The sequence below is a fragment of the Mus caroli genome, chromosome 11, assembly GCF_900094665.2.
Source record: "Mus caroli chromosome 11, CAROLI_EIJ_v1.1, whole genome shotgun sequence".
NCBI classification, from domain to species: domain Eukaryota; kingdom Metazoa; phylum Chordata; class Mammalia; order Rodentia; family Muridae; genus Mus; species Mus caroli.
The window spans coordinates 94,008,269-94,032,748 of record NC_034580.1 but is presented as its reverse complement, the minus strand read 5'-3'; the positions used below and the strand labels follow the sequence as shown (position 1 = coordinate 94,032,748).

The following is a 24,480-nucleotide window of genomic DNA, read 5'->3' as shown; positions in this document are numbered from 1 at the left end:
GTACTTTGCCTGAGTTGAAAATTGTTATCTACTTATTGAGGAATGACTGGGTATGATCAGAATCTGAGACAGGAGATGAAAAACCTCCTTTAATTCTACATATCCTTTTCTTTATTTAAATGTACATCTTTATTTATTTTTATTATGCAAGTGTTTTGCCTGTATGTATGTCTGTTTGCCATTTGTGTACCTGGTCCCTGTGGAATAATAACCTCTGGAATATGAGTTACAGGCAACTGTGAGCCACTATAAAGGTGCTAGGAATTGAACCAGGTCCTTGGCAAGAGCAGCTAGTGTTAACTTCGGAGTCATCTCTCCAGCCTTTTCTATTACCGTGCCTATTAAAACCACTCAAATCATCAGAGAACAGCAATGTGAATCAAGACATATGAGTGTATGAGCTTTGTCTGCTAATAACAGCAGATCACAGACAGATTTACTTAAATTTCTTATGCTGCAGTTTACCTGGTCAAAAAACAAAAGGTTAATTTTATTGTCTTTCAGTTTGAACACTATTCACATATGAAAAAACAGGATATGTTTTTGACCTTATACTAGTGAAAATAAAGAATATATATTCTGTACCAACCCAAATGAAATGTAAATGCAGATTCCTAAAGTTCAGAGTTAGTATACCTCTTCAGTCTGTGTCTCTTCTTATTCCCCAATTCATGGGGCATCTTCAAGTTGAAAACACTTTCAGATAGTAAGATTTTTCAAACGGATTGTGAGTCAGAACTGATTAGAGTACTTACAAATGCTTCCCCTCTAATACTGCAATGGTGTGGTCATGTGACTTATGACATAACATTTTTTTACCTTTAGACTTTGTTTTTTCTTTTCATAATGCTTACTTCCTGATTCCATTGTCCCTTTCATAAACAGACTTAAAATAACCACTTTTAGGTACTATTACTGTTTGGAAAGAAAATATAAGGTGTTTGTCTGCTCAAAACAATTCCCTGATTATTTTCAGGAACTGAAATGGTATTTTATTAGGGCTTTCTTGACTGTATCTTCCACACAAGATTCTGGTATCCAGGATCCACTCCACTAGATATGAAGACTAATTTGCTGTTTATTTTAAAGTCAGGTTCTCTAGGACTAGCTTGCTATCACATACTGGTTCAAGATACCTCACTATCTACAGCTTTGGTTTTCTTGATTAGAATACAGGGGTTTTACTTACCAGTACCTCATTAATTGGAAAAATTATCAATATATGAAAGGTGCTTTGAGACTTAAATGAATAGGCTGGTCAAGAAATACATCATTTGGTGCTATGTCCTCCTGTAGACTAGATTACAGAAAACTGAAACTGAGACCAATGTTGTGAAAAAGAAAACATTAAGAGATTTTTAAGAGGATCAACAGCACCTGAGCTCAATGAGATTCATGACCGGTCTGTTTACCTGCTGCCTCCTCCTGTGGCATTGTAGGAGTTCTTCGGGGCCCCTGTGGCCCACTATTCTTGTCATTGGTGTTTTCCTCCAGGTTACCTGCTGGCTCTTGGGTTTTCATCAGCTGACTCAAGAGAACTGCCAACACATTCTGCATGTCAGCTGGTGTGTTTGAAGCTTCAGGAGTTGTCTGCTCAGCAGGAGGCAGGACCACAGGTACAGAAGGTACCTCCTTCAATGATTCCTCGGGGGCTATGGATTCTGAGTCCTGCTGCTGGGAACTGGCTTCAGTCAGTGCACTAATAGACTGATTCAAGGCTTCGAGCTGCTGTTGCATCTCTGGATTGGAGTGGATATTAAGCAGCTGTGCCATCTGAGGGATGCTCAGGTCAGTTTGGCTCTGAAGCAGGTTTAATAACACTGCCAATTCACTTTGATTCAACTGCTGTGTGATGTCACCAAGGCCTGTGGGACAAGAGTGAAGCCAATATGAGATGACATTGAAGGGCAAGGCCCTTTGTCTTCTTCAACTGACAAAAGCAATTTATAATATCTAAAGGCACAGTTTCATTTTGAATCCCACATAATTTACTATCTGATTATTACATCACAGTTTATTTTTTATTCTTGTTTTAAAATGCAAAGGCTTGGACAGGTGAGATGCTACATGAGGTAAAAGGCACTGGCCACTGAGCCTGACAGCTGTATAAAGACCAGGACCCAACTCCTGCAAGATGTCCTCTGACCTCTACACACATCATTATGTGCCACCTCCAATAAAATAAGTAAAAATGAAAACAACAAATAAAACACAAGGACTAACCAAAGCATCCCTGCACTATATATAAAAGTAACTATATTTTGTCTCTCCACTTTAGTCAGTTATTTTCAACATTATATGTAAAAACTGCTAGGATGGATTTAAGAATTAAGGGCCTAATGTGCCAAGAAATTTGGCATTTATTTAAGGCTTAATTATCTTGTGTATCCCAGGCTAGCCTCAAAGTTGGTGTGTACTGAAAGATAACTGTGAATATCTGAGCCTCCTTACTCCAAGTCACCAGTGTTGTGCTACAGTTATCTGCCACCACACTGATCTGAGGGAATTTATTTTTCAAGTTTTCTGGAAGATTCTAACGTGTTCCAAATGTAGAACACTCCAATCTCAGCTACTTTGAAGGCTGAGGCAGGAAGATGGTAAGTTCATGGTCTTTGGGTCGATAGAGAATGGAAAATGAAATAGATCTGCAGTTAAAAAAAGTGATAAATACTTTGTCGTAATGGTTATTTTGACACAATTTTAGTATATAGGTCAAGAAATAAGTCTACAGAACGAACTACATTTAGCAATTGAGATTTAATTTGACTGGATTCTAAAGCCTTATCAAATCTAACATAACAACTTTAAATTACTGCTCAAAAGCTGTGAGTCAGGGCTAGAGGGGTGGCTCAGTGTTTAATGGGTTTGATTCCTAGCACCCATACTTCTCCTCATAATTGTAACTCCAGTCCCAGAAGATTTGACATCCACTTTTGGCATCCGGAGGCATTAAGCACAAAAGGTGCACAGATGTACATCCTCACTCATACACACACACACCCACCCACGAGTAAACTAATCTTAAATTTTACAAATTTGATTGGTTTCTTCCACACATAATTTAAGTAAGATATAATATTCTGTATTTCAAGGAATGAAAATGCCCTACTGCAAACTTTTAACCTAGATGCAAAAAGTAAGACTTATTTCTCCTTAGAAATGATATCAGACGAGCCGGGCGCGGTGGTGCACGCCTTTAATCCCAGCACTGGGGAGGCAGAGGCAGGCAGATTTCTGAGTTCGAGGCCAGCCTGGTTTACAGAGTGAGTTCCAGGACAGCCAGGGCTACAGAGAAACCCTGTCTCAAAAAACAAAAACAAAAAACAACAAACAAACAAAAAAAGAAATGAGGATATCAATTGGTTTTCTAATGTTCCAGTGGATAAAACCACAGTGATATGGACATATATGCATCTTGCCCTCAAAATCTACTTAAGAAACAGAGGCTCCATGCTAGCACTGACCTACTGCATCCCCTGGACCAGGCTCTGCCTTGACAGGAGCAGGCTGAGGTGGCGCTGGGCTATTGTTTTTCACAGGCTCAGCTGTTGTCCCTGAGGTAGTTTCTTTTCTAGAAGCTTTGGACGGAGGTTGCTCTTCTATCACAATACCACTCTGTCGCTGCCGTCGACGTTTCTTACTCCACAATTCATGGCAATCCTGCCAGTGAGGTAGACTGGAGAAACACAAAACAAAGGAAGAATAAGTAGTGAGTAAATGAAAGAATGAATTAAAAAAGCAAGAAGCACAGGTAATAGAATTTAAAAAAACATAAATTTTAGAATGCAGTATAAAAAGAATCATGGCAAATAGTAGTTTGTAGAAAATAAAAGCCCAAAAGATTTATACAATAAGAAATAAAAATCTTACTGATACTAGAACCAACTCCTATCTAGTCAAATACTGCTTCTGTTGTATAAAAAGAATAAAGAGTTTTACTAGTGAAGTTTCAGCTGAGAATAAATAAGAACAGAGATGAACAGCTTATTAATAGTTATGAGAAGCTGGGCGTGGTGGCGCACGCCTTTAATCCCAGCAGTCGGGAGGCAGAGGCAGTCGGATTTCTGAGTTCGAGGCCAGCCTGGTCTACAAAGTGAGTTCCAGGACAGCCAGGACGATACAGAGAAACCCTGTCTCGAAAAACCAAAAAAAAAATAGTTATGAGAGCCTACTAAAGGGCTGGGAAGATGGCTCAGTAAGTAAAAGGACTTGCCCCCAAAAATGACAACCTGAGCTCAAATTGGGAACCAACTCCTACAACATGCACATGTACCTTGGCAAGAGAATGAGCATGTGTGCAAACAAACATAAATCGTGTTTTAAATCTTGGAATTTCATAAACATCACCAGTGTACTAAATTATTCATTGAATGTCCATGGTTAGGCATCATAAACTTTTTCAGAGTTAAACTGGGCATGTTCTGAATCCTAGCAACTAAGGGACAGAAGAAGGTGGGGTCCCTGTTAGTTATAGGCTAGCCTGGTCTACTTAGTGAGTTCCAGGTCATCAAGGGTCACACTGTTTCTACACAAAACTATGTTACAGTTCTTAAATTTCAATAAAAAATTTATATATCAGAAGTTTAATACAATAAACGAATCTGGATAGACCCTTAGAGCAATTATATTTATATGTAATTAACCATGTTTTTTTTTTTTTTTTGACGTTATTCCAGGAACTAAGAACTCTGGATTCAGCTTCAACAGCCTCCCAAATGCTGGGATTATAAGTGTTTACCATCACAGTCCTTCTATGATAAGAAAATGCATCTGAGGAAAAAGATCTAAGGTTCAAGGCCAGCCTACACAAATGACCCTTACTGACCTGACACTGAGGCAAACTATTTAAAATTAGAACTGTTCTTTCAGTGTGAGAAGTATATAATGACAACATAATGATTACAACAGAAGAAATAGTTAAAAGCAAAAACTACAGAGAATCCTTTCAAAGACACTGTTTAGCATGTTATACAATAGAGATCCAGAAACAAAAGAAAATAATGAATCAAATAGGGTTATGTAACCTTATCGACACTAACATTCCCATTGGCAGTTATCTTGATAAACCTATATATTTTTAAATTTTTCATCTTCAGTGTCTAGCAGAAAGTTTGGACTCATTTTACAATCACAATACTTACTCTGGAGGTGCCATTTTGCTGAGTTCCACATCTTTAAGGAAGTCACTCTGTAGGGTCTGTTCAGCTGTGCACCTCTTGCTAGGATCCAGTGTCAGCATGTGGTCCAATAGATCAAGTGCCGCTGAAGGAATGCTATGGAAAGGAACAGTGGAATAAAAAACTCACAACAAACCCATAGCTCTCAAACCATGAAACTTGTATCAAAAATTATTTGAATTTCCATCTCCATGTAAAAATAAGCAAAGAAAATTGGAAATTGGCTAATGTGAGCAACAGATCTAAGGCATGATTTAAGAAATGCTACAATGCAGGTGAAAACTAATGAAACCAACAATTTTGTACTTTTTCCTCAGGATGCTCAAAAGTTTTTATTTGTTCAAGGCCTTCAGAAGAGAAAATCAGAAATAGGGTTGGATAAAATAAACTCTTCAGTAGTAGGGCTGGAGAGGTGGCTTAGAGGTTAAGAGCACTGGCACTCTTGCCAAAACCCCAAATTAAATTTCCAATACCCATATGCCAGCTCTTCCAAATTCCAGTTCTAGAAAATCCAACATAGTCTTCTGGCCTCTGAAGGCAGCAGAGACATGCTACGCATACATGCATGCAAACAAAACCACTCACACATGTAAAATAAAATAAAATGGGCTAACTGAGGCTCATCAGGTAAAAGCACCTGTCACCAAACATTATGAGCAGTATTCTATCTTTGGGATCCACATGACAGATGACTGGACTCCTGAAAATTTTCTTCTGTCTTCCATTCATATCCATATACAAATACATAAAGGAATCAATGAATGGGGCTGGGCTTAGTGGAGCCCCATTAATACTAGCATTCAGGATACAGAGCCAGAGAGATCTCTGAGTTTGAGGCCAGTCTGGTCTATGAACTGAAGAACATAGTGAGACTGTCACAGAAAAATAAAACAACAAAAAAAGTAATTAAAATGTTTTCCGTATTAAATTGAAATTAACAGTAAAAGTAAAATACCAACAGAAGCTAGATACAGAAAAAAGATATAAGAGGATTTTGCAAAACTCACAAAGAGAATTCTTCTCTTAGGCGTCTCCTGTATTGCTTCTTCGGTTTCATGGTGTTGAAGTAGGGCAGCTTGATAACATCAGGCCACACTGCTGGACAAGGACTACCACAGAGACGACTGAAAAGAAAGCAAAAGAACAAGCGCAATAATGAGAATCATCAGGATAGCATGACTTCTAAAGGTTCTCAAAGGAGAAATTATCTTCTGAGATCTGGTGACTCTATGATTTATTACATTAATAAGTATTAAATGAAAAAAAGTAAAGCAAGACCTTAATTGCTCTAAGGAAAAGCAATAAGAGAACTGGTTCCAAGAAAACATAACTGTAAATACTGAAAGCTAACAAAAATTTTATATATAGACAGAGCAATCAAAAATGATTCACACTTTTGTAAAACATGTTATCTATTATTCTCATCATCAATTTTATTCTATTCAACTAGAATTAATTCCTTTTCTTTCTTTCTTTTTTGGGGTCACATCTCTCTATTATAAACCTCTGGCTGTCCTGGACTCATTGTGTAGACCAGGATAGCCTTGAACTCAGAGATGAACCTGACTCTGCTTCCAAAAGCAGAGATTAAAGACATGTGCCGCCATACCTGACAAAACTAATTTCCAATAGTGAGAATTGATGAGCTGATGGCACGTATGGCCTATAAAGACAGACTCTATTTCAAAACAAATAAAAAAAGAAAAAGGGAAAGTAACAGAGAAAAAGAAGAAAGCAAACTATAGCAAGAGAGGCCCAATTCAAGCCTTCCCCAAATTGCCCATTTTAGGTTACATTTAAAACTGTGGCTAGAGAGAGGGCTCTGAGGAAAAGATTACTCCTGCCAAGCTTGATGACCTGAGTTCAACCCTCAGGATCCACAGGGTAAAATGAAGAAGAAAGCATGTACTCCAAAAAACATGAAGAACAGCCAAAAATTATATTCCTACTCTGTATAGTTAACAAGGAATATGCTACATCACATTAGTAGAAATCAAAAAATAATTCTCAAGAGTCAACGCTCTCTTTTTACCTCGTGAGTCCTTAAGATGGAATGCATGTTCTTAGACTTAATGGTAAGCACCTGCATCCAAGAAGCCAGCCCACTGGCCCACTGCAGTTTGGCTCTACAAACCCTGACACCACCAAAAATCATCAGGCAGTAATGTGGAGGTGAGATTCCTTAGATCTGTTTTTCAAGGAGGCTGGTCAGAAAAATATTTCTTTATCATTTTTTCCTACTTTAGTGTTTGAGTATATGTGCACATGTAATAGTCACTGGAAAACTTTGGGAACTTCTCCTTCTATATGTATGTGTCTATGATTGAATTCAGGCCACTTAGGCTAGCCTTGAACTCACAAGCTTAAAAATATTCTCACTGTCTTATCCTTTTAAACAGCCTGTATTACAAGTACCAGTATTTTCAAATACAGCATATTTGTATATGTATAAGAATAAAATCAGAAAGGTAAGATTTAGACAATCTAAAGCTGGAGAGGTGGCTTAGAAATTAACAGCACTTTAAATAGGACCCAGAATCAGCTTCCAGAACCCACACAGCAGCTGACAGCCTCTACACATCCAGTTCCAGGGGATCCAACGCTCTCCCCTGGCTTCACAGGGCACCAAGTATGCATGTGGTGCAATTACAAACATGCAAACCCTCAAATGCTTAAAACTAAAAGGTAGGAGTGGTTACGAGCTACAATGAGGTTCTGTTTGATCCTCTGCAATAACAGCTAGAGGTCTTAACTGCTGAGTCATCTCTCCAGCCCCATAAAACATAATTTATGTTCACAAGATGCCACAGAAAAGATTTTAAGCTGGACCTAGCAAAGATAAATTTATTTTATTTCATTTGGTGGGATAACTAAAAAAAAGTTACAAAAACTGGAGAATTTCATTACCTATTCATTACCTAGTTTTAAAACTCAGGCTAGTGAGATGGTTCAGAAATTATTAGCACTAGTTGTTGTTCCAGAGATCCTGAGTTCAATTCCCAGTAATCACATGGTGGCTCACAACCATCTGTAATGGGAATCCTATGCCCTCCTCTGGTGTGTCTGAAGACAGTGACAATGTAGTCACATACATGAAATAAATAAATTTTTTTTTTTTAAAAAAAAGGAGATTTAGTGCCTTCTTCTAACATGTAGACAAAGCATTCATTCTTTTTTTTTTTTTTTTAGAAATTCGTTTTTTTTTTTATAAAAAAAAAACAAAAAAAAAATATAAAAAAAAAAAAAAAAAAAAAAAAAAGAGTAGGGTAGGCTGGCGAGATGGCTCAGCAGTTAAGAGCACTTCCAGAGGTCCCCAGTTCAAATCCCAGCAACCACATGGTAGCTCACAACCACCTGTAATGAGATCTGACTCCCTCTTCTGGTGCATCAGAAGATAGCTACAGTGTACTTACATATAATAATAAAATAAATCTTTGTGCCAGAGCAAACAGAGATCTTAAATTCAATACCCAACAACCACATGAAGGCTCACAAAAATCTGTACAGCTACAGTGTACTCATATACATAAAATAAAATAAATTTAAAAAAAAGAAAAAAGAAAAGAGGGGTAAGTTATAACTAAGGGCTATATAAATGGGCCATGACAAATTTGGCAATGGTAATATATACAACAAACAAAAAGTTAACTAAAAATCAAATTTATAGTTAAGTCTAAGATGTTTCTGCCAATATTCCCCAGTGTTACATTGTATGACTTCACTGAAGTCTTGATTCAGAACAAACAGCATCCTTGCACTATGAGTGGTATAATCCCACATGAACAGTGTCTGAAACATTGAGTCTATCATGTTGACGTGTGTGTGTGTGTGTGTGTGTGTGTGTGTGTGTGTGTAATTTTTAGCTTTTTCAGAAACAATACTGACTTAATTATAAAAAACAAAAGCTAACTGGGTCCATGTCTTTAACCCCAACATGTGGGAGGCAAATGCAGGCTGATCTCTTGAGTTGGAAGCCACTATGCTCTATGACCAAGACGGCCAGGGATACAAAGAGAATCCTGTCTTGAAAGAAAGAAAGGGAAAAAAAAGAAAAAGAGAAAAGACAGACAACAGCTTTAGCTGGGCATGGTGATACATATCTTTAATTGCAGCATTCAGGATCTCTGTGAGTTACAGACCAGTTTGGTCTACATAGCAAGCTCTAGGAAAGCCAGGACTACATAGAGACCCTGTAGCTCACAACCAAGCAAGCAAGCAAGCAAGGCTTTAAATAACTTCATACCAATATTCATCAAGATTTAAGTATCAAATTAGTATAATTTTCAGATTGTATCATGGTAGAATGTTTGATTTTAGAAACTTGTTGATTTTAGGCACTTGAACTTGTTTTTAAAAAGTAAATGAATTTCACACTATTTCTTCTATTTGCAAGACTGTTGGTGAGATAAGGTCTTACTATGTAGTCCTGATTTGTCTAGAACATACTATGTAAACCAGGTATGCACGACCATGCCTGATTTCTTTTTTTAGGTGCTTTGGTGTTTTGCCCACATGTATGTCTGTGTGAAGGTTTTAGATCTTCTGGAACAGGAACCAGATACCTGAGTTCTTTCAAGGTCAGTCAATGCTCTTAACTGCTGAGCCATTTCTCTAGTCCTGCCTTTAATCCCCACACTTGGGAGGCAGAGGCAGGTGGATTTCTGAGTTCGAGAGGTCAGCCTGGTCTACAGAGTAAGTTCCAGGACAGCCAGGGCTATACAGAGAAACCCTGTCTCGAAAAACCAAAAAAAAAAAAAAAAAAAAAAAAAAACAAAAAAAAAAAAAAAAAAAGCTAAAGTTTTGTTTTTCAATTATTTGCTTATTTCTGACAATGTTGCACATAAGTATATGTAGAAGTCACTGGACAAATAGTGAAGGTTAGTTCTCTCCTACCATGGGGAAAGGAGGAAAAGTTGTAAGGATGGAAAGGCTGTAAAGTTGTAAAGCTGACATCCAAGTGTATACTCACACATAAATTAAAATAAATTCAATTCTTATAAAAAAAAACACAACTATTTTATTAATACACAAACTTAATTTCATATTTAATAAAATGTAAAAGTACATGTCAAAAATTACCTTAAATTCAATTTGTGATTTTTTATCAGTAAATTTGGGAATTGTATATTAATTATATATATCTATTACATAAGGTTATGTAGAACATTCTCATGTGAAAACAGGTTATGAGTGAAAAAGTTTAAGAAATTCTTATTGACTATATACAGACACTTAAGAGCATATGTGTAACCATACCTGATAAGTTCTAGCTGAGCCAGTTCCAAATTGGCTTGAAAAATAGGTTTCTTTGTGAACAGTTCCCCAAGGATGCACCTAAAAAGAGTAAAATTTATAGGTTAGAAAAAAAATCCCTCGAGTAGAGTGTCTTTCAATAAACTTTTAAGTATCTTGAGCTACATACAATGTACTGTGTGGTAAACTAGCCCAGAACATCAGTGTCTGGGTTCCCTAAAAGACAAAAACAATTTCTTGTAGTGAAAACACATTATAAAAGTTTTACATTTGCCAGCATATCAAACTCTACAGTCCTTCATAAGCAAAAGGAATTAATAGGAGTTCTTTATCTGTCACACCATGGTAATCTAAGAAAATACACACAAGTTTACAAGATGCATAGCAGTCAAAGAGAATTTGTTGTCATTAATGTGCTCTATAGAACTATACTATACTATTATAACCCCTTTGGCAATATATTTATAAAAAAAAGCCAATATATTATCAGATAAATTTAGTTTCATCAGACTTTTAAATAAATTCTGTTTAAATACCATAGTTATTTTAAGATGGATATTCAGGGCTAGGAGATGGTTCAGTGGGTAAATGAAGTATTGAGGACCAATGTTTGCATCTATGGAAGTCACACAAAGCTGAGTGTGGTCACGTGTGCCTAAAATGCTTGTGATTCTATAGCAAGACAGGAAGATTCTTGGAAGTTGGACCAGCAGTGAATAAAACAGAGTCACAGATTCCTTCATTCACACATACATATACATCGTATATGTAACAAAATTAAGAGAATAAAATAAAAAATACTCTAGTACATCATGAAAAGGACTTGCGTTCAATTCCTAGCACCCACACAGTAGCTCACGGTAGAACTATGTGATTCTAGTTCCAAAGAATCCATACCTTGTGAGCTCCTCAGGTATCAGGCATACACTGTAAAAACACACATTCAAGTAGACAAAATATTCACATATAAAATAAATAAATCTTAAGAAGGAAGGAAGGAAGGAGAGAAGGAGGGAGGGAAAGGGCTGGGGGGAGAGAGAGAGAAAGGAAGGAAGAGAAGGAAGGGAAGGGAAGGGAAAGGAAGGGAAGGGAAGGGAAGGGAAGGGAAGGGAAAAGAAGAAAAGGAAAAGGAAAAAAAGAAAAAGAAAAAGAGAAAAAGAAAAAGGAAAAGGAAAAGGAAAAGGAAAAGGAAAAAAGATGCCAGGTATGGTGGTGTATGCCTTTGATCCCAACTGAGGCCTACATAGTTTCTAACGTTTCAGGACAGTCAGGGCTATGTTACAAGGACACTGTCTCAAAAAAGACAGAAGAAAGAGCTTTGTAATAAACTATTTAGAGTTTCAAGGCATCTGTGCACAAAATAGTTACTAATTGTAAGAGGGAAACTATTAACTTTTGTGAGAGAGGAAAAAAAAGTGACTATAATTGTTATCATTTCTAAAGGGCAAGTGAAGTCTATGTAAATGTACATAAAATATCCAATGAGGAACATAACACTGCTTATGGTATATTCTAGCTAAAAATACATAACCTGACCCTGGTCTACATTCTTCAAAATAATAAATGATGTGAAATATAAAAAAGGCTGCCGGGCGTGGTGGCGCACGCCTTTAATCCCAGCACTCGGGAGGCAGAGGCAGGCGGATTTCTGAGTTCGAGGCCAGCCTGGTCTACAAAGTGAGTTCCAGGACAGCCAGGACTATACAGAGAAACCCTGTCTCGAAAAAAACCAAATAAATAAATAAATAAATAAATAAATAAAATAAAAATAAAAAAGGCTACAGCAGTGTAGACTAAAGAAGACTTTGACAAAGGAAGCAGCTATAACTACACTATTTGAGAACAAGTGAGCTACAAATAAGATGTGCAACAGCAGATAAACAACTAATAAAAACAAAAAACAAATTAGTGTAATGTACACACCTCAAGTAAACAAAGGTATTATTTCTAGGACATCATTAGTATAGAACTAGAATAGGAACATAGACTAAAGCACTATATAGGGTAGTTATCCTGGACTAATATTAAACTTCCTTTCTGCTATAGGTCTCTGGTTGACCTTGAAATTGGAATTATCCTTCCTCTGTGATTGGACACATAATTGTATGTATGCACGTCCCTGTTCAGCCCTGTTAAATTCATTTAATTTGGTAATTATATTATGGTTATATGGACCTCTGTAAGTTGAAGGCTAACCTAATCTACACAATACCTTCCAGGCCGCCAGGAGATACATAAAGTGATACTGTCTTCAAAAAAAGGTTTTTTTTGTTTTTTGTTTTTAAAAAGTGATACTAGAATAGTGCTAATTGCTAATTACTTTAATGTGCTTTTTGTTGTGTTTTGGGAACACAGTCTCATGTAGTCTGGACCTAAACTCCCAATTCTCCAGCCTCCATCTGTAAAATGTCAGGATTTCAGGCCCTTGGCTCCACTCTAGGATGCTATATAAAATTTCATTTACTAATTCTTTGAGGATTTTATACGATTATTTTGATCATAATGACTTACAATGATTATTTTTATTATCTGTATATGTGTTTCATTGGAGGCTACAAGTATTTTACCCCTTGACTAGAATTACATGTATTGCCTGATCTATGTGCTGAGAACTGAGCCATCTCTCCAAATCCTAAGATACTTATTTTAAATTTTTCGTGTGTGTGTGTGTGTGTGTGTGTGTGTCTGGGTTATGTGCATGTATGTGCACATGCCCACAGAAATCCCCTGGGTTGTCAGCTCCCATGTGGAGTCCCTGGCAAGAGCACCAGAGCTATCAATCACTGAGCTCCTTTACTGGCCCCAGCCCTCTCCCATCTCCTTCCTCCTCCTCTTTTGTTTTTTTGACAAAGGGTCTCACTACGTATACCTGCCTCTGCCTCCCAAGTGGCCATAGCTAGAGTACTATGTCATTCTATTACCATTTTTAATCTCAAGTAATCTAATTTTACTTCACCTATAATTTATTAGCTTTTCTAGAGTCTATCTTGATTTGAAGTGGAAATGGTAGAAATATTTTTTTTCCAATATTAACTGTCAAAATCAACATTTAAATACAGTTTTATACCAACTAGTGGAAATAGAAGAGCAGTAAAAAAAGAATTCAACTTGCTCTGCAAACTAGGCTAGCCTCACAGAGCCTGCCTTTTCCTCCCAAGTACTGGGACAAAAAGCCTAACCCAGCACCACTTATATTAACAAAGGTAACTTGTTAGACTAGTAGTTCTAATTTCTGCCCTGATTTGTATGCCTAAATGCTAGAATCCTTAAGTGTGAAAGACTTTATTATGTGGCCAACATTTTATTTATCATAGTAAGCTTGCAAGTTGTACAGACTGAGAAACAAAAACACCAATACACTTACTTATACATTTCTCCCATGTATCTTGCTTCTCCTTGTGTTGTTTTTTAAGAGAGGTTCTCTAATGTACCCCAGGTTAACACACCAGAAGAGGGCATTGGATCCCATTACAGATGGTTGCGAGCCACCATGAGGTTGAACAGTCAGTGCTCTTAACCACTGAGCCATTTCTCCTGTTCCAACCCTGAACTCTAGATATTCCTGTCTCTAGATGTTCCTCATGCATTTAAATGAGTTGTTAACTTTCCAGGTTAGTTATAATTTGGGCTAGTACTATTGAATACAAATATATTCACCTTGAGTCGTTAAAAATAAAATAAAGTGTGATTTCATTTTGGTAAGATACCATCTTGTTGAATTTTAAAAATAAAAACCACATCACTCTTCTTAAAAGATTTATAATAGAGGAATAGAAAATGAATGGGAAAGCTGAGCTGGAGAGATGATTCAGTGGTTAAGAGCACTGACTGTTCTTCCAGAGATACTGAGTTCAAGTTCCAGCAACCACATGGTGACTGAGAACCATTTATAATGAATTCTGATGCCCTCTTCTGGCATGTAGGTATATATGCAGATAGAGAATTTGTATATATAAAATAAATCTTAAAAAAGTAAAAAAAAAAAAAAAAGGAATGGGAAAGATGACATGCTATTTTAGAAGGTATGTATGTGGGAATCATAACCAACAAAGGTTAAGGCTAGTTTGCCACACCACATAATACAAACATAAAACAGACAGAGGCCATTTAGAAAATGTAGGACCCAGACATAGTGGTACATGCTTTCAAACCTAGCACCTGCAGGGGCAGGGTGGCTGAACCAGGGGAATCTCTAGGAATTCAAGGTCAGCCTAGTCTATATATCAATTTCCAGGGAAGCCAGGGCTACATAAAAAGACCCTGTCTTGAAAGAATTAATAAAAATAAAAACACTTTAATCTTTAACATACAAATGCGGACTTTAAATTTCATTTTCAAAACAGAAATAGTACACAAGTCTGTAATCGCAAAACTTGGATGCAAGGGACTTAGGAGTAAAAGGTCATCTTGGGCTATATATTGAGTTTCATGACAGCCTGGGCTAACTGTGACCTTGTCTTAAAGAAAAATCTTTTTTACAGTTGCCATGTCAGTGCACTCTTACAACACCAGCATTTGGGAAGAAGAGGCAGAAAGATTGTCACACTATGAAGCCAAGATAGACATGGCTAGAGAGATCCTGATTAGAAAAAGCAAAAGGAAAGAAGAAAAAAAGGAGGTAGGAGGAAACATTAAAAAAAAGAGAAAGCTCCTTAAGAGAAATGGCTGAACTGTAGACAAAAGAAAGACTATTTATTAACAATGTATCAACAGAACTCTAGAACTAACTTTTAGACTAGACAAAGATTAGGAAGTTTGAAAAAACTACAATGATAAAGACTAGAAAAATGGCTAGATGGTTTTCACCACTTGTTGTTCTTGAAGAAGACCAGAGTTTGGTTCCCAGCACCCAGGTCATGCACCCCACAGCCAACTGTTACTTCTAGCTCTGGGGGTCTGACCCCCTCTTCTACTTTCCGTGGACACTTCCACACACTTGGCATATGCTTCTGTGCTCTCCTTTTCTCTCTCTCCCCATTAAAACATATCAAATATGCAAGTCTATTAGTTTCTAATGTTCCTAATAAACAAAAATCCAATGAAACAAATCTTCTCACTGGTCATTTTTAGAGGACAGTAGAAAACCACCTCACTACTTTGAAAACTGGTAAACAAAATGAAATAATTAGCTTTTCTGAAATACTGAGGATGATCCAAGACATCACACGACACAGGCAAGTGTTATTTTTGTTTGTGACAGTGGCAACAATAATACAAACTCAAACTGGAGACATCTATAGAAAAAATGATCTAGTTTTCTCTAAGCAGATTATAAGGAAACAAATGAAAATCTAGAGATGGAAGGGAGATGTTAATTAAAAGACCTGAGATAAGCTGGGCATATGATACATGCTTGATAGTCCTAGTTAATTGTGGGCAGAAGCATTACCAGCCTGGGTGAACTGAAGCCAGCTACTACATTGTTTCCAGTTTTGTTTCTTTAAAAAAATAAGATTCATTTTTATTTATATTTATGTGTGTAAACGAGCATACAGTTAAAAAAGACAAATAGTAAATATATAGAGGAAATAGTATATGTTATGAGTTACCGACAAAATAAAAGGTTAAGACAGTCTTACCCACAGCTCCAAACATCAATGGCTGGTGTGTATCTCTCCTCTCCAAGAAGCAGCTCTGGAGGTCGATACCAAAGAGTAATGACTTTGTTTGTGTAAGGGCGACTGAAATGTAAAACCATCAGAATATGAATTTGGATAGGTTACCTTTGTGTATTTTTCATATTTTTGACAAAAAATATGTAACTAAACACTAACAAAAAATAGCTGCAATTAAAGATGAGGTTGTTAAAACAATTCCAATAACAAATTAACAGGCTAAAAGCAAGCTGGACATGAGTGAAAGATGAAGAGCTAACTTCTAGTCCAATTTGGGTTAACTTATTTTATTTAATAAAGGACAGATTGAAGAATTCAGACAGTGTCTAAAAATCATGGCACACATTTTACTGCCAGAACCCCCCATATGTGTGGAAGACACTCATACATAGACACACACAATACACACAACTCCAGCTTCAGGTGGATTTGATACCTATGTAGTCAAATGGGTTTAATGAACAGGCACACACAAAGTTAAACAGCAGTCTTTAAACATACAAACAACAACAAAAGAATGAAGGGGATGGTGGCCCGTGCCTTTAATTCCAGCAACTCAGCAGGCAAAGGCAGGTGTGCTGCCGTGAGGTCAATGCCAGCCTGGCTAACAGAGTGATTCTAGGGCGGCTAGTGCAACAAACAAAAACCCATTGCAAAACAAACAAACAAAAGATCTATGTAATAACACATTCAAATAATTAGGGGATTCTAAAAGTCACTATAATCTGTAGAATTTGAAAGTATCAGAAAATTAAAAAGACCACCCTTATACTCTTTCTACCCTTAGTTTTACTTTTTTGAGATAGTGTTTTTACTATGCCAAAGTTGGCCTTACATCATAGGTCACAAGTAAAGCTTGCCATAAGTGATGGTGACAAATGCCTCACCTCTCTTCAGAGTTATAGAGCCGAGCAAGTCCAAAATCTGCCAGTTTGATTTGCCCGCTGAAAAACAAATTATTTTCATAAGTAAAAGCAGAAGTGATCAAATTACACTTGGAAACTTAAGAGCCAATTAAAGTGCTAAAAGAATTATAAAAATTAATTTAGATGCCTATTTCTATTAATCATATTTCTATTAAGGGTTAACCTGCCCAATTTAAAATTTCCAGACAAAGTTTGTAATGCCTCACAATATTTTTCTATTATTACATTTTTGCATTTGACTTCTAATATATCTTTTGACCACGGAGTCTACATACATCACCCAGCTTGATCCCCAACTCTTAAAACAATCATCTATCTTACTCCAACCATGCCAAAAACTGGGACTATAGCTATGTCTCTTCCACGCTACCTCTAAACATTTACTTCTTTTTATTATTTTTTTATTTTGAGATAGAATTTATCACATAAAACCAGACTCGAACTAACAAAGATCCACTTGCCTTTGCCTCTTTATACTAAGATGAAAGGTGTATACCACTACACTTAGCCTTTAAATATTTTGTGGTAGACATCTGTGCCTAGTACATATGTTAATGCAATACCTAATGTTGAAGACAAACATAATGGCACCTTTTTTTTTTTTTTTGGTGTTTAGAGACAGGTTTTCTTTGTATCCCTGGCTGTCCTGGAACTCACTTTGTAGACCAGGCTGGCCTTGAACTCAAGAGATCTGCCTGCCTCTGCCTCCCAAGTGCTGGGATTAAAGGTGTGCACCACCACCTCCCAGATGAATGTACATTTCTAACAAGCTCATCCATGACACCAAAAGAGCTAGTCTGAGAATTATTACTTTTTTTTTTTTTAGACTGCATATTGCTATGGACTTCAGGCTGTTTTAAACTCATCATCTTTGTGCCTCTGCACTACCATGAAGCTTGAGACACTCCTTTAAAGGAATCAGAATCCCCTTTGACTCTGCTCAGTAGTGACTGTCTAATTCACTCTCTACCTTCCCTTCTCCCATTCTCTCTTCATCCTCCTTCCATCTAATATAGTACTAGGTATTAAACTCAGGTACTTGTGCACGCTAATTCTAATTACTGAACTACATTCCCATCCCTTAGTATACAGAGATGTCAAGGAGTATTTTAAGAAAATTAAACACAAAATTGGGAGAAATACTTAAAAACTATGAACTACTCAGAATTATGTTAATGTATCTAAATTTTTGTACCCTATTTTAATATGTATAACCCTGCTACATTTGGAGAATGTAGGGGGCTGATTGCATCTGAAGTACCTGATAGCTCAGGTAAGACAAATCTCAGAGAGCAAACCTATGAGCAAAGGGATGACTATAAAACAAGAAAGGTAATAGGAACAAAATTTTACATTAAATCAACCACTATCATTCCTAATAAGAAGTCTATACACACCTTCATCCACTTGTCCAAAATACCATTCTTTTTTCTGTGTGAAACAAGATCTCACTACATAACCCAGTCTTGCCTTGAATTCATAATAATCCTTGAGTTTTAGCTTTCCAAATGTAGGAATTAAAAGCATGAGCTTACAAGCTAATTCCACACAAAGGAAATCTAAATTAAAATGGCAAAAGACATAGCTATGAAAAATATGCTGGACTTTAACACCACCAGGAGCTAATACATTTGCTGCATGAATCATGTGAGTATTTCTTTACTTGTTTGGTTATTATTCATTACTACTATATGTACAAAGCATGGTGTGTGTGTGTGTGTGTGTGATGTGTAAGTGTATGGTGTTTGTGTTTGTATGTACATATGATGTATGAGTGTGTGATATATGTCTGTGCAGCTAGAGAAAACCTGTAGCAGTGTAGCAGTCAGTGCATCCTCTACCCTGTGAGTTACAGGTGAACTTTCACCATACCTGACAACAAATTCCACCTCACTGTCCCTTACTTTTTGTGGTGCTGGAATTAAACTTAGAAGCTTTAAGATAAGGTCTTATAACTCACAGTAGCCTGAAACTCCTATGTGGAAGTATTGCGAAAATTTGGCATATACAACAGAAGGAAAAAAAAAATTATCGTTTTATTCAACATATCCCAAAAAACAAAATATCTTCAAACATAATCTTCAAGTACTCAATGTTTTTTTGTCTTCGGAATCCACTGTCCATCCCATTTTATGTCCATTCCTTAACTATGCATATCCCCTTACCTCTCAACACTAATGTCACCTGTCATCTTTACTTAGCACTTTTTTCTTCAGTGTTATAATCTGTAATCTGACATCTATGACTACTCACTTTGTAAATATGACCATATTGTAGTCAATAATTTACTTTTATTTCTATCTCTTTAAGAATTTCTCCGCCGGGCGTGGTGGCGCACGCCTTTAATCCCAGCACTTGGGAGGCAGAGGCAGGCGGATTTCTGAATTCGAGGCCAGCCTGGTATACAAAGTGAGTGCCAGGACAGCCAGGGCTATACAGAGAAACCCTGTCTCGAAAAACCAAAAAAAAAAAAAAAAAAAAGAATTTCTCTTGGATTCTACTCATTTTAATATTTAGAGAGGGTCTCATTATGTGGATTGGATTGGCCTCAAACTCAAGAGAACCACTGGCTTCTAATCATGCCTGACTTAAAGATAAATTGTTTTCCCACTCAGTGCCAAATATGGTACACACAGCTTTTTGGTTTTGTTTTGTTTTAAAGATTTTTTTTAAATGTATGTGAGTACACTGTCTCAAACACACCACAAGAGGGCATCGAATCCCATTACAGATGGTCGTGAGGAACCATGTGGTTGCTAGGAATTGACCTCGGGACCTCTAGAACAGCAGGCAGCTCTCTTAAAACACTGAGCCGTCTCTCCAGTCCAGAGGCCATCTTATTGCAAGTATATATAGTATTTTTATACCAGTATGTGTGTGTGCGTGCATGATTTTACACATACCACATATATGCAAGAACCTTTAGAGGCCAAGAAAGAATACTGAATTGTTTAGAACAGGAATTATAGCTAGTTGTTAATTCTCTTGTGCACACTAAGAACCAAAACCTGGCCATCTACATGAGCTTAACTACTGCTGCATCAACCTAACCTCTTTTGATAGTTTTAGCAGGTTTCACTGCCTTCAGTCTTGCACCATATAGTATTTATTAGTGCCCTTCTAAAACAGAAAGCCAGGTCTCTCTAAGACAATACAGGCTCAAGTTGGGTATACAATTTACATCTCAGAACTTGGGGGCTGAAGCAGGATTACTCTGAGATAGAGAACACGCCGTGAAACAAAGTGAGATATTTGTTCATAAATAAAAACAAAAAAAAATCCCGATGAACATTTTGGTCTTTGATAATTTAATGAATTATCATAGAAACCAAGCTAGCTCTTCTCTCCTATTCCACATTCAGTCCCTATATCTAGTATGCTGCCATCATAAACTAGGCCATATGCTTTAACCACCTAGTGAATGTTAAAAACAGGAATGTATCCATATGTACAGCACTCATAGAATCCTCAGGGCAAACCATGAAAGAACTGGTGAATACTTGTACTGATGGAAGAGCCCTTGTCTCCTGTGGCACTTAATAAAATGTAAAAACTGAGCCAAATGCAGTGGAACCTGCCTCTAATCTCAGTCCTTTGGAGACAGAGGAAGATGGATCTCTGATATTTCAAGGCCAGGGTAGTATAAACAGCGAGTTCCGAGGACAAAAAAAAAAGTTGTTTCTGTTGTTGTTCTTTTTGAAACAAGGTCTTGCTATGTATTCCTGGTTGGCCTCAAACACGCTACAGAAGCCAGGCTGGCCTTTTGTTCAGAGGACCACCTGCTCCTGCCTTCCAAGGGCAGGGATCAAAGGCATGCACAACTATTCCAGGTAGATAGTCTTCATAGCTACTGGACAAACTTAATGCATGTTTCTCCTGCCCCAACCTTCCAAGTAGCTAGGACTACAGATTGACTAACTATTAAAGATCTAGACTTAAGAGTAATGGACTTTCAAATTTAATAAAAGATTTTGAGTTGTAGAATGATTAAAAAAAAAAGAACAACAAAAAACCCAAACAACAAAAACAAAAAAAAATCCTCCCTCAAACTAAAACCAACTTTCTCCAAAGTATGTCTTACAAAATTGCCCAAGCTGCCATCAAACTCCTGACACCCCCACTTTAACTTTCCTAGTATCTGTGATGGTAAGAATGTACCCAGTTCCAGTTTAAGATTTAGTATCTTTACCTCATGTTTGCCTCACAATAAAGCCACATAATTTTAAATAGTACTTTTCTCAGATACACTTGAATGCCATCCCAATTGAACTAGACATAAAAGCTCCTTAGTAAGATATATAATAAGAACAGCAACACATCTTCATTTTTCACCTTAGTGTGCTTTACTTCTTGCTTTAGCAATAATGCTATATTTATAGTTTTCTAAACACTGCTTTTTTTTTTCTTTTTGAGGTAAGAGTCTTGAAGTTTCAAGCTGACCACATAACTGGTATATAGTGCTAGGAATCAAATCCAGGTCATGAGGCACACTGGCAAGAACAGTATAGCAAATGAGATACATACTAGCCCTACTTTCAAACCCTGAATGATCCTCCTACCTTAGTTTCTTAAGTCATAAGACTATGGGGGCATCTTCTTTTTCCTGTGTATATGCTTTTGTATAAGCAATATTTTCTGCAGAGATTTTGCTTCTTCATTGATAGTCTTTCTGATAAATTTCTATTTATTCCTGAAAACTAAATGTTTTAGGTAATTCTTAATTAAAGAAACATGGGACTAGTGTGTGGTGGTATATGCCTTTAAACCCAGCACTTGGGAGGCTGTGAACATAATAGTTCAAAGACACTTCAAAGACACCTGAGCCAGACTGAAATCTTGTCTAAATCAAGTAACAATGAAACATACTTACTGAATTGAACAGTAATAAATGGGTTAGCTCGACTACTAAACTCAGCTGAACAGTGTATACTACCAAACTTTCAGTGTTAGAATTTAGAGGCTGGAGAGATGGCTCTGCAGTTAAGAGCACTGACTCCCAAGAGGTCCTGAGTTCAATTCCCAGCAACCACATGATGGCTCACAACCATCTGTAATGGGATCTTAAGACATCTTCTTGTGGGTCTAAAGACAGTGACAATGTCTAATTTAAAAAAAAAAAAAATTTTTTTTTTTTTTTTAGACAATTTCAGGTAATCCCATCTGGCTGTTTATTCTACCTCCTAACACAACCACCATGCATGTTTGTGTGTGTGCAAATGTGTGTGCTTATAAGGGGAGGGGGGAGGATGAGAACAACCACAGCTAAAGAGACAGGCCTGTTTCTTTCTACTAAAGAATATTAAGAACCCACTGTATGTCTAAGTTAGCTCTGGCAAGAACACCGTTTATTGACTATATGGTATATTCTTGAGTAGGTCAATCCCCTAGAATTTTAGCAATTAAAAAATATTTGTAACCAGGAGTGGTAACGCACGACTTTCATCCCAACACCCGGGAGGCAGAGACAGGCGGATTTCTGAGTTCGAGGCCAGCCTGGTCTACAAAGTGAGTTCCAGGACAGCCAGGGCTACAGAGAAATCCTGTCTCGAAAAAGAAAAAAAAAATTGTAATCCTATATTGTTAATACTAACGATAAATTTGGAAAAATGATAGAAAAGGGAGGTAAAAAGAAAGATAAGTAAAGAAAAAGAGAAGACATTGAACATCCATGCAAAGAGAAAAAGGTTGTACTGCTTATAATCTTAATTAGCTAGATAAAAATCAAAAAGAAAGGGAAAAGGTGATTAGCCTTACTTGGTTACTATTTTACCTGTTATTCAGCAAAATGTTAGAACATTTAATATCCCGATGGAGGAAATTCTTTTTGTGACAGTAATCCAGTCCTTCCATTAGCTGTTTCATAAATGACTTGATATGGTCCTCAGAAAAGTGCACCAAACCTGATTCAAGCAGTCCCATTAAGTCATGGTCCATATATTCAAATACAAGGTAAAAGGCACCTATATAACATGAAAAAGAAATGTTTAAATGTTGACATAACAATCCTCAAATTTAAATATAATGTGAAGTTAACCAGTCTCTCTGGAACAACCCCTTAATTTTATAGAAAAAGGACATAAATTAGAATAATAAAAATAATTTCCCTTCCTAATGATACACAATACTAGTGGAAGTAAATCTAGATTCATATACTACTTTTATGTTAAAAATTTACATTCTGAGAAAACTGCTACCATTAATTTATATATGTCATGATTAAAGTCTGTTAACAATTACAGACCCTGGGCCAAATCCAAATGCAATCAGCTACTTATTCTAGTTTTTCTAGTTTTTTTTTTAATAATTAATTAATTTATATGTAAGTACACTGTAGCTGTCTTCAGACACTCCACAAGAGGGAGTCAGATTTCCTTACAGATGGCTGTGATGGATGTGGTTGCTGGGATTTGAACTCCAGACCTTCAGAAGATGCTCTTACCCACTGAGCCATCTCACCAGCCCGTTTTTCCAGTTTCATCTTGTACAAGATAACCATACCCAATTGTTATATGTCCTGCGCTTTTGTTTCTCGCCCGCGAAAAACATGCACAGAACACAAGACCTTTCCCTGGTTACACTTTATTCATAATCGTGAGGTAGAACAAAGAAGGCTCAGAAACGTGTGAGGCTTAAATACCCTAATGTGACGTGTCTTAACTAAGACTGATAGCATCACCCACGGTCTCATACACCCCAGGGATTGGTTAATGCCCCAGGGGATGGACTTGTGTCTTGGGAAGTGGACTGGTGACTTTGGCGGGCTTTTGCTCCTGCACATGTGCACAATGGAGCTTGGCGCCATCTAGTGACGGCAAATGTTATCACGGCTTCCCACAGTTATAAATTATGAGTACTTTTTTTTTTAATCTTATGTTTTGCCTGTGTTTACTACCCGTGCACAATATCCTTGCCTGGTACCTGGCAAATAGATGGTACTGAATCCACTGGAACTGGAGTTACAGATGGCTGTAAAATGACATGAGTTCTGGGAGGCAAATGAAAGTCCCTTGATCCATCTCTCTAGCTCTACCCTCCATACTCCCTTTTTTTGAGACAGGTCCAGGACTGACTATGCAGATGAGGTTGGCCTCATAGGTATGGGCTGCCACTGACTCCTGAGCACAACTCACAAGTACCGATAATCATAGCTCCTGAAGATCTGGCACCTTCTGGTCTCAATGGGCAACCACATACATGGGACACAAACTCAGATTCACACATAAAAATAAAATGGTAAACATTTTAAGTACAAGTAATTGAAAGATGTTGCTAGGATTGCTCAGCGTTTTACCAAAGTACTTGCTTTGCAGGCCTCACAAATTGAGTTTCATCCCCAGAGCCCATTATCAAAGAAGAGAAGCAACTCCTGAAAACCATAAACAATGTAAAAAGTTGTTATGATTCCTTTTTTTTTTTTTTTTTTTTTTTTTTTTTTTTTTTTTGGTTTTTCGAGACAGGGTTTCTCTGATAGCCCTGGCTTCACTTCATCCTTTAGTTCTGAGTAAAGAT

The 24,480-nt window shown here is 37.0% G+C and overlaps 1 protein-coding gene across 3 annotated transcripts in view; it reads right to left on the bottom strand.

Moving 5' to 3' along the window:
• Positions 1 to 24,480, bottom strand: part of Cdk12 (cyclin dependent kinase 12) — a 50,057-nt gene that overhangs the window by 4,928 nt on the left and 20,649 nt on the right. For all 3 annotated transcript variants that reach the window (XM_021176010.2, XM_021176012.2, XM_021176011.2), the window contains exons 6-13: positions 22,742 to 22,931; positions 16,933 to 16,989; positions 16,010 to 16,111; positions 10,434 to 10,511; positions 6,185 to 6,301; positions 5,142 to 5,273; positions 3,465 to 3,676; positions 1,413 to 1,865 (exon numbers count right to left, since the gene is read on the bottom strand). In XM_021176010.2, the coding sequence (XP_021031669.1) occupies positions 1,413 to 1,865; positions 3,465 to 3,676; positions 5,142 to 5,273; positions 6,185 to 6,301; positions 10,434 to 10,511; positions 16,010 to 16,111; positions 16,933 to 16,989; positions 22,742 to 22,931 (1,341 nt within the window). The remainder of the gene's footprint in view (positions 1 to 1,412; positions 1,866 to 3,464; positions 3,677 to 5,141; positions 5,274 to 6,184; positions 6,302 to 10,433; positions 10,512 to 16,009; positions 16,112 to 16,932; positions 16,990 to 22,741; positions 22,932 to 24,480) is intronic.